This window comes from Myotis myotis, unplaced genomic scaffold (assembly GCF_014108235.1).
Source record: "Myotis myotis isolate mMyoMyo1 unplaced genomic scaffold, mMyoMyo1.p scaffold_m19_p_6, whole genome shotgun sequence".
Taxonomy (NCBI): Eukaryota; Metazoa; Chordata; class Mammalia; order Chiroptera; family Vespertilionidae; genus Myotis; species Myotis myotis.
Window position 1 is genome coordinate 79,071,507 of NW_023416368.1, and position 13,772 is coordinate 79,085,278.

General features: G+C 59.0%; 1 protein-coding gene across 1 annotated transcript; it reads right to left on the bottom strand.

Moving 5' to 3' along the window:
* Positions 1 to 734: 734 nt before the first annotated feature.
* Positions 735 to 11,778, bottom strand: LINGO3 (leucine rich repeat and Ig domain containing 3). The gene is made up of 2 exons (XM_036315608.1): positions 11,683 to 11,778; positions 735 to 2,568 (listed from the first exon to the last, which is right to left on the bottom strand). The coding sequence occupies exon 2, from the start codon at positions 2,511 to 2,513 to the stop codon at positions 735 to 737; it is 1,779 nt and encodes a 592-aa protein (XP_036171501.1). The 5' UTR covers positions 2,514 to 2,568; positions 11,683 to 11,778.
* Between the last annotated feature and the right edge of the window lie 1,994 nt (positions 11,779 to 13,772).

Genomic DNA, 13,772 nt, shown 5'->3' on the forward strand with positions numbered 1-13,772 from the left:
ACCTTAGCCCAGCCCCCAAGATAACCCCAGAGTTGGCCAGCTGAGCAGGAGCTGGCTGTGTCCCAGGTGTGAGCTATGTGTGACTCAGGTGTGAGCTGGGTGTGTTCCAAATGTGGGCTGCTTGTCCCAGGTGCGAGCTGTGCTCTCACATGAGTCCTGTGTGCCCGGGGTGAGCTCTGGAGCCTGGGGCACCTGTTTAGTGCCAGGTGTGGGTGTTCCACGGTAGAGCTGTGTGCCTCATTGTGTCCTGGGTGTGAATGTGTGTGCTGGGTGTGAGGCGTGGGGCGTCCAGGGGTGAACAGTATAGGCTTTTGTGCGCCCTCCAAGCGTCCTGAGTATAAACACTCTCCCCAGGTGTGAGCTGTCAGGGGGCCCTGGGGGCAGCAGCTGTGTGCCTCTGGGTGAGTGGGGACTGTTAGCAGTGAGGACCCTAGGTTTCTGAGGCTCCCCCCACCCCCCACGCAGCTCAGTGACAACTCAGGGCCAGGAAGACAGGGGAAACCTTAGAAAATGCTCGAAAGACTCTGCAAAAGACACATCCCGATGAAAAAGGTCCTGTGGCTGGGCCTCTACAAAAAAAGGGAAGTGCTGCCCGAGTCAGCTTGCAGCCCCTCCTCTGGGAAATGCATAGGTGTCATTGGACAGGCCAGCGAGGGGCTGGTGGGGACAGAGACGGAATCTCCTGGCGCCACCGAGAGCCCGCAGCCCTGGGGGGAGGCCGCGCCCCGGGCCCCTCAGATCATCTTCATGTTGAACTTGCGGGAGCTTCCCTGGCCCGCGCCGGCGGCCGGACCATCCACCTTGCGGAAGGAATACTCGACGGAGAAGTTGTTCTTGTGCTGCCCACGGCCCCGGCTCCACACGAAGAGCAGCAGGAAGCAGAAGAGGACGACGCCCAGGAAGGTGATGCAGCCCATGGCCGTGGACACCAGGATGGTGGTGAGGTCCAGCGGGAAGCGCGCGGCCGCCAGGGTCTCGTTGCGGCCCTCGCCCAGGGTCCGGTTGGCGGCAGGCTCGGGCTGCACGGTCAGCGTGGCGAAGTAGGTGTCGTTGCCGCCCGCGTTGCTGGCCACGCACGTGTAGGTGCCGCTGTCCTGCGGCCGCGCGTCCAGGATCTCCAGCGTGCCCCCCGGCAGCACGCGCGCCCGGCCGGTGCTGGCGCTGGTCACCGCGCTGTGCTGCGGCGTCACCCAGGCCACGGTGGGCGCCGGCTCGCCCTCCGCGCGGCACTGGAAGCGCACGTCCTCGCCCGCCGTGGCCGTGACCTGCTGCAGCCGCCGCTCTCGGATCTTGGGCTTGCGGCACACGAAGTACTCGAACAGCGCGGAGTCCGGGAGGTTGCGCAGCGCGTCCCCGCGCACCTCGGCCGGGGTGGCGCAGACCGGCAGCCGCCCGTCGAAGTTGAGGGTCTTGCGGCGCTGCACGATCCACAGCAGGCGACAGTCGCAGGCCAGCGGGTTCCCGTCCACGCGCAGCGTCTCCAGCGTGTTGACCGAGTGGAAGGTGCTCTCCTCCAACGTGGACAGCAGGTTGTTGGAGAGGTTGAGCAGGCGGATCTGACGCAGCCCCAGGAAGGCCTGTGGCTCGACCACGGCCAGCAGGGCCCCGGCCAGGTGCAGCTCACGCAGGCGGATCAGGTCTCGGAAGGACCCGCGCGGCACCGTGCTGATGGGGTTGTGCGACAGGTTGAGGCAGGTGAGGTGGGCCTGGTGGCGCAGCGCGGCGGCTGGCACGGCGGTGATGTTGGTGTGGGTGACCGACAGCGAGGTCAGGTTGAGGCCCTGCAGGCTGCCGGGGGCCACCTCCTCCAGCAGCGGCCAGTTGTCGATCTCCAGGTGCAGCAGGCCCGGGAGCCGGCGGAAGTTCTGGTCCTCCAGCGCGGCGATGGCCAGGTGGCGCAGCCGCAGCGCGCTCAGGCCCCGCAGGTAGCCCAGCGACTCCCCCGACAGGGCGGTGAGGTTGCAGCGCTCCAGGGTCAGCTCCTCCAGCGCCAGCAGCCCCGCGAAGGCCCGGCGCGAGATGAACACCAGGTCATTGTCGCCCACCTCCAGCCGGCGGAGGCTGCGCAGGTCCTGGAACGTGTAGTCCAGGAGGATGACCAGCTTGTTCTCACTCAGGTCCAGCAGCGTGAGGTTGTCCAGGCGCGTGAAGACCCCCGGCGGGATGAGCTTGAGCAGGTTGCCCCGCAGGCGCAGGACGCGCAGGCGCGGCAGGTTGGCGAAGGCGCCCGGCTCCACGTGCGCGATCACGTTCTCGCTCAGGTCCAGCTCCTCCAGCAGCGGCAGGGCAGCCAGGTCGCCGGGGTTCAGGCAGCGGAGGCGGTTGCGGCTGAGCTCCAGGAGGCGCGTCTCCGCCGGGATGCCCTCAGGCACTGCGGTCAGCCGACGCCGGGCACAGGCCACCGTGCGCGTCGGCGCGGTGCACTCGCAGCGAGCTGGGCAGCCCCCCGCCGGGGGCGGGGCCGCAGGCAGGAGCAGGAGCTGCAGGCTCAGGACGCACAGCCAGCAGGTCATGGTGTGGAGCCTAGGGAGCCGCGGCTCAGGAACCCGCCACCATCTTCATGGGCACCTGGGGGCGGGGGCAGCGTTAGCACCGGAGTCTTGCCTCCCTGCCCCGCCCCAGTAATGCCCACGAGCAGCATTTATCTACTGTGGGACCCGCAATCCCACTCCTGGGTTAAGCACACACAACCTCACAAAAACCGATACCCCCATGTTTACAGCAGCAGCATTCTATTAGCCAAAATGTGGCAACAACCAAGTACCCAAACATGGGTGAATGGATGAACACAGTGCAGACCACCCACACACGGGACTATCATTCAGCCATGAAAAGGAGTCAAGAAGCACCGACATTCATTACATGATGGACCTTGAAAACACGATGCTCGGTGAGAGAAGCCAGACACCAAAGGCTACACAGGGTGTGAGTCCATTTATGTGAAATGTCCAGAACAGAAAAAAAAAAAAAAAGAAATGTCCAGAACAGGCACATCCACAGACAGAAAGTAGATTCATGGTTGTCAGGGGCTGGGAAGGGGATGTGAGTCTCTTTTGGGGTGATGGAATGTTCTGGAATTTGATAGCGGTGGTGGTTGCAGAATCTTGTAAATATACTAAAAGCACTGGTTGTGCACCTTAAATGGATGGATTTTATGTTTTGTGAACTTTTCTCAATTTAAAAAATTACAAAGGAAAGCATTTATTGAACTGGAGAAGAATCACACAAATATAATGTAAAAATTTTGGTACCTTCCCCTAACCCCACCCCACTTATTGAGTGCTTGGTATAAAGCAGGCTCTGAATACACTGAGGAGCAGAGCAAAGGTAGATCCTGCCCTCTGGGGGCTCACATTGGTGGGGCCGGGATATAGACGGTCTACATGCCCCGCTCCCGGCCCCCAGAGATTTTTTTACCAGGCCTCCCGCCTGTCTTGTCCTCCCCCTGTTCCCTGTCTGCATGGGTCCAACCACCTCATGAAATTATAGGGTATCTCAAAGCCCTTCACATCCTTTCTCCTCCAACTGGGGTGTAAACTCTCTAGGGCAGTGGTTCTCCACCTTCCTGACGCCGCGACCCTTTAACACAGCTCCTCATGCTGTGGTGAGCCCCAACCATAAAATGATTTTCGTGGCTACTTCATAACTGTAATGTTGCTACTGTTATGAATCGTCATGTAAATATCTGCTATGCAGGATGTATTTTCATTGTTACAAATTGAACATAATTAAAGCATAGTGATTCATCACAAAAACAATATGTAATTATATATGTGTTTTCCGATGGTCTTAGGCGACCCCTGTGAAAGGGTCGTTCGACCCCCAAAGGGGTCGCGACCCACAGGTTGAGAACCGCTGCTCTAGGGTGTCTTAATCAGAGCCCAAAGTGTGCCTGCGACACGGTACCTGCTCGGTGAACATCAACACTAAGTACTTTTTAATGGAAATAGTTTGATCAAAACTCCGTCACAGAATTCTGAGACCCATTCACACACAGTTTAATAAGAAAAAAACACCCACAGGTAATGAGACCAGAAGATGCACGGATAGAGGCTGTGGGAGGAAGCAGCATGGATGGACGAGCCCGGTGACCAGGGTCGGTGAAAGGGCGACTTCAGACCTGGAACGGTGACATGTGAGCTGGGACTCTGCACTGGGTAGAAATGGGTCCCCCCAAAAGGTATGTTGACGTTCTGATCCCGGGACCTATGAACGTGGCCTCATTTGCAAGTAGAGTCTTTGCAGATGCGCGTAGTTGAGATGTGGTTACACTGGAGTAGGGTGACCTAATGGAATGACTGCTGTCCGTATAACAAGAGGGGAATTTGGACACACGTATAGAGACACACAGAGGGAGTAAAGCCACGTGAAGGTGGAGGCAGAGCAGGGGTAAAGGGGTGGGGAGAGAGCTCCTGTAGCTGAGAATGTGGTCCCACCACGAGGACATCGAGGGGCCCCTGGTCTGTAGGAGGCCGTAGGTCTCAGGTGCCTGTCGCCAGCTGGGGAGCATAATAGGGAGACGGAGGGAGGGGAGCAAGAGCTGGCTGGCTGTGCTCTCCCACTGCAATCGTCCTAACCGAACCTGGGCATTGCACGGAACATACGCCTTCCCCACGGAAACCTCCCTTCCGAGGATGTTTTTCTAGGTCATGCTCTCCCATGTTGTTGCCCTGGAAAGCACAAGGTGAGGCTGTGTCCCAGGTGGGGACAAGAGCCGGGACGGATGGCTCCCTGTTCAGCCGCCCGTCTCACGCCTCTGGCAACGTCCCGCCTTCAGCTTGTCCCTGGCTCTGAGGTCACTCCCAGGTCCCTGCCGTGCCTGCTCCCTGTGGTCATGTGGCACTGCCCCCTTGCCCAGGAATGGGGGACAGGACCTCAGCAGCCTGCTCTGGAGGAAGTGACACCTCCCTGGCTCTGTCTCAAGGAGTAAAGGGCTGCCACTTTTCAGCCCCCCAAATACAGACTCCTTGTGGGCAGAGCTGCCTGGTAAGTTCTTTCTGCAGGAGAGAATTTCACACCCATAGCATAAAATTACAAGTCCTCCCCAGCGCCCACAGACCTTGCACAACCTGCCCCCCATCTTCCTGCCCTCACCTCCTCCCTCTCTACCCCTCACTGATTCTGCTCCAGCCACACCGGCCTACACATTGTTCCTCCAACATGCCAGGCACCAGCCTGCCTCAGGACCTTTGCATATGCTGTGCCAAACACCTTCCCTGCAAGGTTCTCTCCCTGACTTTATTTTGGTCTCACCCCAATGTCACTGGTTATTTTCTGTACTAACGCCCCCACCGTAATCTTCCTGAAATGCTATTTCAACCCTAATTTGCCCTAGCTGGTTTGGCTCAGTGGATAGAGGGCTGGCCCTCAGACTGAAGGGTCCCAGGTTCGATTCTGGTCAAGGGTAGATACCTCAGTTGCAGGCTCAATCCCCAGCCCTGGTTGGGAAGCATGCGGGAGGCAACCAATTGATGTGTCTCTCAAGTCGATGTTTCTCTCTCTCTGTCTTTCCCCCTCCCTTCCACTTTCTCTAAAAATCAATGGGAAAATATCCTCAGGTGAGGATTAACAACAACAACAAAAATAAATAAATAAAATAAATCCTCGTTTAATGCATCATCAGCATCATCAGCATCATCACCATTATGGCGAACACTTCTATAGTTTTTACTGTGTGCCAGCCTGGGGCTAACGGCTCCACCTATATCGTACCCTTTAGTTCCCACACAAGCTCATGGGGGGGGGGCTGCTGTCACCCCCACTTTACAGACGGGAACACTGAAGCTCAAAGTAACTTAAGTCACCAGCTCAGGTTCACACAGCCCATCAGAGGTGGCAGGGGGAAGTCTCAGGGCTAAGTGGGTGATAACACGCGCTAATTTTTATTTTTATTTTTATTTTTTTACAGTCCCGGCAGCTCAGCCAGCTACAATTTAAAACACAGTTCTGTTTTTGCTGGACCCATTTTTATCATCACCCCCAGAGATACCGTAATGCTGGCGCCCCTGACGTGTCAATTCAGGTACCAAGTGCCCCGAGCATTTTCCAGGTGCCGGAGACAAAGAGGTCAACTTCTGGGAGCTGACGGCTATAAAACAGCCTCTCCTGCCTTGAGTGCGCAAGTGGCGAGAAGTAAGTCCAGGAAAAGGGCGATGGCTGGTGTCGAGGGACTGCGATGATCTAATTATCTGAGAAAGGGATGATCGTGCAAAGACGCAGCGGAGGACGGGAGCCAAGCAGATGGCAGCAGGAAGGACAGTCGGTGGAGGGCACGGCAGAGGACACCGCTGCGAATGCGAGTGTGGCCGTGCGGGGCGGGCATGGAGGCCGAGGGGCGGGCGCTGCAGTCAGGGGGATGAAAATGAACTTTTCATAAATTTTCAGTTGGAGAGAATTTTTAAAAAATAGTTGCCATAGAATGTGGCTGAGGACAAAATCAGGAAGGAAGTACTCAAGTGATGAAAGGTGGGGACAGCTAGGGCACAGCCACGGCGATACAGTCACAGGGAGGCTGGCGGGAGCCCTCAGTTCTAACGGGCTGTGTGACCCGGATGAAAAGCACACCCTCTCTGGACCTGGCCTGTCCAAAGAAACAAGAACCCTTGGGGCGTTGGAGCTTCAGCTCCATAATTACTCCCAGGATGAGAGGACAGCTGGTCCACGGGCCAGGCGGGGGGGCCACTCAAGCTGTGACCCAGTTTGTCAACTCTAACCTCACCCTCAGGCAAGGCCCTGTCATCTCCTCTATGGGGGGTCGGGGGGTGCAGGGAGGGGACTTGAAGCTGGCCTAGAGCTTCTGATGCTCCCCCCTAAGGTTCTGCCCCCCCCCACCTTGAGGGAATGCCTGGTTCTTAGAGAGAGAAAGTGGGGACTCTATTCTCCCTGCAGGACCCCCTTCCCTCACTTTCCCGACACTGGCCAGGCCTGAACCTGGGAGGACAGGCAGGAGGGTGGTCTCAGGTGGAGTGCCGTGTGCGGACTGCAGCCAAGATGCCTGGATGCCCCCAGGTCCTGCCACTCTCAGATTAAAGGGCTGGGCACCCCAAGCCAGCAAGGGCCCCTCCCTGTCCTCTCCCTGGAGGCTGGGCCTTACCGAGGGGTAGAAGACCAAGACTCGCAGCTCCCGATCAGAATCGGATCTGGATTCCAGTCCTGCTTCTGCAGGGCTCCACACCTCCTCCCTCCCCAGAGACCTGCCACCCACCTGGGGCCTCTCCTCCTGTCCTCCCATGACTAAGTACCACTGTTCACTGATGACTCTTCACCCCCTCCCCTTTTTTCTGAAAGAGAGAGAGAGAGAGAGAGAGAGAGAGAGGAGAGAGAGAGAGAGAGAAACAGTGATTTGTTGTTCCACTTATTTATGCATTCATTGGTTGATTCTTGTATGTTCCATGACCAGGGATCGAACCCACAACCTTGGTGTACCAGGATGACATTCTAACCAACTGAGCTACCCGGCCAGGGCCTCTCTGATGACTTTTGATTTTGTGTCTTGGCCACCATGTCTCCCCTGAGCTCCAGCCTCAGGATCCAGTCACATCCCTGACCTCTCCCAGGAGGCCCCATAGCATCCCAACCTCAGCCCGGGGAACAGTAGTGATCCCTGCTCCCCCTTTCGCTCACACGGGACGGTATCACTGAAAGTCCTCTCTCACATACCCAGCCAACCTGTCCCCAGGTCTCCACGTGCCATCAGCTCCACCATCGATACACCCCAGAGCCACCCCTATCTGCACCCAGCACAGGCCCCAGCTCATACCCCCGCACTCAACAGATGTTCTTCCTTCTCTGCCTCAGTATTCCCATTCGCAGAATGGGACTGGGGGTGTGTGAGGGTCTTTCCCCTACAGCACTGCTGACATGGGGGCCAGGCATTCTCTGTAGGGGGTTGTGTTGGGCGCTGTGTGGTATTGAGCAGACACCCTGGTACCCACCCGCACTCTGGGTCTCCCCTTCTTCTGTCCTGGGCCCTGAGCACAGTGGCATCCTGGCCTACACGGGGTGCACTTCAAGTGCTCAAGTCAAAAACGATTCTCTCTCATCATTGATGTTTCTCTCTCTCTCCCTCTCCCTTCCTCTCTGAAATCAATACAAATATATTAAAAAAGAAGAAGTCAACCGAGAAGGTACTTGTATCTGGAAAAGTCTCCACTGGGTGCCAGACAGGGCCAGGAACTGAGTCCTAGGCCCTGTTCTGCTCTTGGTCAAGCCTTTGCCACATTCATTCATTCATTCATTCATTCATTCCACAAGCACTTAATGGGCACCTAGTATGTACTAGGTGCTGTTCTAGTTCTTTCAGGAAACAGCTTTGAACAAAACAGACAAAACCCCCATCATCCTGTCTATGGGTGAGAAACAGAAGAAAGAGTTAGAGACCACATGTGGGCATTGCTATGGAGAAAATCAACAGGGAAGGTGAGGTCTGTGGTCAGTAGAACAACAGCCCCCCAAGAGCACCCACGTCCTAATTTCCTGGAGCCTGTGAATGTGACCTGGCTTGGCGAGGGGGCTAAGTTTGCTGATGAGTGGACCCCGGATGGGGGAGATGGCCCTGGAGTACCCCAGAGGGCCCAGTGTCATTGCAGGGTCCTCACCAGAGGGAGGCAGGAGGGTCAGAGACACAGGGATGGGAGAGGCTGCACTGCTGCCTGTGAGAATGGAGGGAGGGGGCACGAGCCAGGGATGTGGCGCCTCTAGAAGCTGGAAAAGGCCAAAATGATGCTTCCCTGGAGCCTAAGGAAGGACCTGACTGCCCACACCGGGTTAAGGACCCCTGACCCTGTGAGATGGTACTTTTGTGTCGTTTTAAGCCACTGGATTTGTGCTGACTTGTCACAGCAGCCACTGGAGACACACACAGGGTCTCCGCGGCACTGAAGAGGAAGTGGCCTGTATGCCGGCCTCAGGGGCTGGGAAGGCGGAAGGGGCCAAGTTCCCCATGGGGTCTGCCCTCGGCATCAGCTGAAGTGCGGGGACCTACCCAGGGAGAGGCCCCGCAATCTGTGCACCACGGCAGGACCCGGAAACAGACCCCTCCCTCCTCCAAGCCAAGCTGGCCCAGATGAATGTGCCATGAAGCTCTCAGCACAAGGGGGGGCAGACCGTGGCTGGGCACCCGAGCCCTTCTCCTTGGACCCCAGCCCCGTCCCATCCACCTTCTCTATTCTGAATGGACGTCCTCCCTCCCCGGCCACAGGGGTCACAGCCTCCCCTCCCCTCCCAGGACAGGGGACGCTGAAGACCCCTTTGGGCAAGACCAAGCCAGGCTGAGGCAGCGGCTGAACCTACAGGGAGGACCGGCGAGGGGTGGTGAATAGATGCTGGGAGCTTGGCAGCTCTGTCCCTGGGGTACTTCTCTCTCTGTCCTCCCTTCACCACCCTCCACGGCCCCCTCACACCCCACAACTGGGACTGGAGGGGGCAAGGGGAGCATGGTTTGGCAGGCCCTGGTAGCACCCTCATTCAAACTTCAGACTTGGGAGGTGGGGGCCCTCCAAGGCCTGTTTTGGGGGATACACTGCCAATGCCCCAGGACTGGTCATCCTGTGTCCCAGATCTACGCTCTCATCCATGATAATTCATTAAGCCCTAATTACCTTTCGTCTGCTGTGAGTCCCTGTTAACCCTTGGAGGCCTGGGGGCCTCCAGACCCACTTTCCTTGCCCGCCTGTGGGAGGTGGAGGAGGCCGCCCACTGTGTACTGAGGTTGTCTGCCCACCTGCCCAGCCCTGAGGGCGGGAATAGTGGAGGCCATTTGGAGACAAGGAGACGGAGGGTCCGAAGGGTCCCTGGCTCACCCGGCATAACTCCGCTTGGGAGTCAACATTTGAGCCTGGGTCTCAGGTCAGTTCCTCTCCACTAAATCCCAGAGCCCTGCTGGAGAGAGGAGGGCAGTGGGCTCTCTTCTGAGCTTAGGATTGACACGCTGGTGGGCGGCTCCCTCGGGCCCACCTGGGACAAGCTGTGTTTGGAGAGTTCGCTCCCTGGTGACTCAGGGGCGCCGCGAGTGACAGCACTGTGGGGTGAGAAATCAAGCCGCTGCCTCATATCTGCTTTTTGTTCCCACTCGGCAAGGCACCTCCAGGTCCTGGGCTTCGTCTGGGGGCGGCGGGGAGCAACCACCCCCATTCTACAGGTGAGCACACTGAGGCTGGGCAGGTGCAAGGCCGAGCTGCTGTGATAGTGACGAGGGTAATATCAGTCCGCTGTTCACGGAGCACCGAGTGTACAGCAGCACCAGGCCGGGCGTGATACGTGGCCATTTGTCTCCGCTCGTGGGAGGGAAATCCAGTGCTCATGTTCATCTCAGAGCTGGAGCTCAGAGCGGGGCTGTTCTTTGCCAGAAGTCGCCAGGTAGGGCAGGGAACAGAGCAGCAGGAGGAGGAAGGCTGGGTTAACCCTTCTGAACCCCCTCCCGTGGCTGGGTGGCTTCGTCCTGTCACCCCACACAATCCAGATAGAGTGTGAGCGCTGCGTCTGTGGGGGAGCCCCTGGTAGGCTCCCAGGGTCTTCCAGCTCAGCTCCTGTCTCACTTGGCTGATGCTTGGAGGCAATGAGCCCACAGCCCACCTGGGTGCCAATGCCAGACAAAGACCACCCCCTCCCCATTGGCACACCTGGTTTCCACGGCCTCATCCACACTGAGACCGAGTTCTCCACCTCTGGGCACTCACACACCACAGCCTTCCCACCTCCACACCTCCTCCACGGAGCCCTCCTGGGTTGCTCCAGGCCTCAGCCCTGTTAGCCCCAAAGGTCCCCATCATCAAACCCCAGAAGGCACCCTTGCCTGCTGCCATGTGGCGCCAGATGCCCCCTTCCAACCTCCCCCTTTGCCAGAAGCAAGAGGTTCTCAACCATCTCTGTGCACACACGAATTCACCAGGGGGCACTTGTTAAAATGCAGGTTCTGGGGCCCAAGCCCCCAAAGTTCTCATTTCTCAGGACTGGGGGGCTAGGGTATGTGAGTCTTTAGTTCCCAGGGAACATGTTGAAAAAAGCAGTTTTAAGGTGCTCTCCAAAGGAAGGGCTGGGTCTGTTCTCTGCCCAGATCAAGGCACGGGGTGCTCCCCCCACAACTTGTTGAATGGGGCTCCGTGGCCTCCCCTGGCCAGACCCCAGAGGCCCAGCTTCAGGGGATGGAGAGAAGTCTCCCATCATCCTTGGTGCAGTTTGGACACTAGCCCACAGCGCAAGGGGCTCAGCCTTGCACCCCAAAATCCTCCCACAGGCTGAGCTGTCTCCAGGCCCAAGGATGGAGCAGATCTCCAAATGCCCCTTCACCTTCCTGGCAGCTTGGCACCCACCCACCCACCCGCTGGACCAGACCCTGGTGAGAGATGGACAGGAAGGAGCGGACTGAAGCCTCCATCCTGTTGTCCCTGTTCCCTAACCGGCTGGTGCCCCCTTCTTCCACCTATGGAGGGGGTACATTCTGCCAGGCGTCCTCACTGCCCCAAAGAGACGCCCATCCGGCTCCCCATCCCTCTGCGCCCGGGTGGAGGGGCGGGGGGAACCCTAGCGTGGTGAGTGGCCCCCAAAGTTTCCAGGGGGAGCGCGGGGGCCTGGCGAGGGGCGATGTGCCCGGGAGGAAAGCGCGAGGCGAGTGCCTCCCGGGCGGGAATGGGGGCTGCGGGGCGGAGGCGGAGTGGGGTCGCTGGGCCCCGCGCGGCCACTCACCTGGGCGGCTCCGCCGCGGACGAGGCGCGGGCTGCGGCACCGGGGCCGTTGGAGCCGACACGAGCCGCTGCCACCGCCACCGCCACCGCCACCGCCACCGCCACCGCCACCGCCTCCCGGGCCCGCCGTGCGCGCTCCCGCCGGCGCGTGCCCGCCACCAACCTCCCGGTGCGCGGCGCGGGGACGCGCGGGGCTGTGCACGCAGCCTGCTCGCTAGCTGTGGGTGCCCGGGCTGGAGGTGTCTGGGGGCCGTGGGCGCGCGGGGACATATGCGCGCAGGTGCCGGGACGTGCATCAGGCGTCATGGTGAGGCCTGGGGACCAAGACCAGAAATGAATGGGCCTCAGTGTGCTCCCTGCCTGTGCTGGGGCGCATCTGAGGACCCCCGTGGCCATGGTGGGGCTGTGGTGCAGGGAACGCAGGCACCCTAAACTGTGCCCTTCTGGGACCTAACCCCTCTTGGATGCTCCCAGTCCAGGCCTTCACCACCTGGCACTTGGACACTTGCCCCAGCCTCTTGGAGACTCAGGACAGAGCTCCAGGCTCATTCCCCATGTGCTGCCCAGAAGACGCGTAACCACAGCCTCTAGAACCAACTCTGGCTCCCTATTGCCCCCAGGATCTCATCTAAACTCTATCCTGCCTTCCTCCCTCCCTCCCTCCCTCCCTCCCTCCCCTCATTCAGCTCCCAGTGCAGTTCCTCTTTGCTCTTCTTCAAACATGCCATCCCCTCTCCAGGCTCAGAGCCTTCGCACGTGCTGTTCCCTCGGCCTGGCTGCAATGTCCCCCCCCCCCGCCCCCCCCCCCCCCCCCCGTGAGCTTTCTTGGCCATTTGGTAATAACTTGTGTTTGTCTGACTAATGGGGCTTTTCCACCACTGAGTCCTCACCAGGCCTGTGCAGTATGAGGGCGCTCAAGGATGTTTGCAAGAGAATGAGAGTCTTGCTTTTACACAGTGTGGAGGCCCCCATGCTTGGGACCCTCATGTCAGGAGGGGCCTGCCTTGCCTGGTGAAAGGTGTCCTGTGGGAGCAGACACCCTAGAATCATGGCACACTGGGGTGACGCGTCCCTATTCCTGACTCTCAGGCTGGGGTATTTGGCTCCCGTGTAGGAAGGACCTAGGGCAGAAATCGGACCAGGAGTGGGTGCCCTGACCCTCTAGGATGGGACCTGCCCCAGCACTGGCCAGGAGTGAGTGCTGCCCTGGTCAGGGGTTCACACTGTGGAGTCTGCGGGGGAGCCAGGATGTTACTGAGGCAGGTGGCGGGCATCCCCCATCATGCTAATAGCCCCAGTTATTAGCGATGGCCAAGCACTTCCTGTGTGCTGGTCTCCATTCTAAATCCTAGCAGAGGCCCTTCGTGCCTCACTGCCACCGATAAGTAAACTGAGGCTCAGAGATGCCATGTGACCCAAGGGAGAGGTTCAAGGCGGGCCTGGCTGCCCTGAGGGCTGGGGGCTTGTAACCTTGCACTGTTCCACCCCGAGCCTCCCTGACCACTGCGTCCTTCCAGCTGCTTCGATGGTGGCCTGGCATCAGCTCAGCCACCTGTGACTCAAGCAGGCTCTGTGCCCAGACTGTCTCACTGGCCCAAGGCCCAGGAACTGCGTCCCAGGAGGCACAAGCCAGGCCCCCCTCAGGCAGAGGTGGGTGGTTCCCTTCCTGGCCCCCCGGCCCCCAAAAGTGCAGAAAGGGGACCTGAGCACCCCTCCCTCATGCATCCCTACCCCCAAGACCAGCCCAAGTCCATGCACAGAGACGTCATCGCTGGGACAAGCTATGTGACCTGGGATGAGCTATGCGACCTGGGACAGTCACTTCTCTTCTCCGAGCTTCCCTCTCTTCCTCCTGATGCCTGCTTCTCGAGGAAAGCTTATTGAGCACCTCCTATGTGCCAGGAGGGAGAGATGCTGGGAGGGAACGGGGGACTTGCCACGGAAGGGGAGTGGAGTAGACAAACAAAATAATCATAAAGTGGGGAGGGAAACTCAGAGAGATACCCGGTGCCCAACTTAGGCTGGGGGTGAGGGGTGCTTCCCTAAAGAGGGGCTGCTGGAGGTGAGTCCTACAGGGTGAGGGGGGCGGGT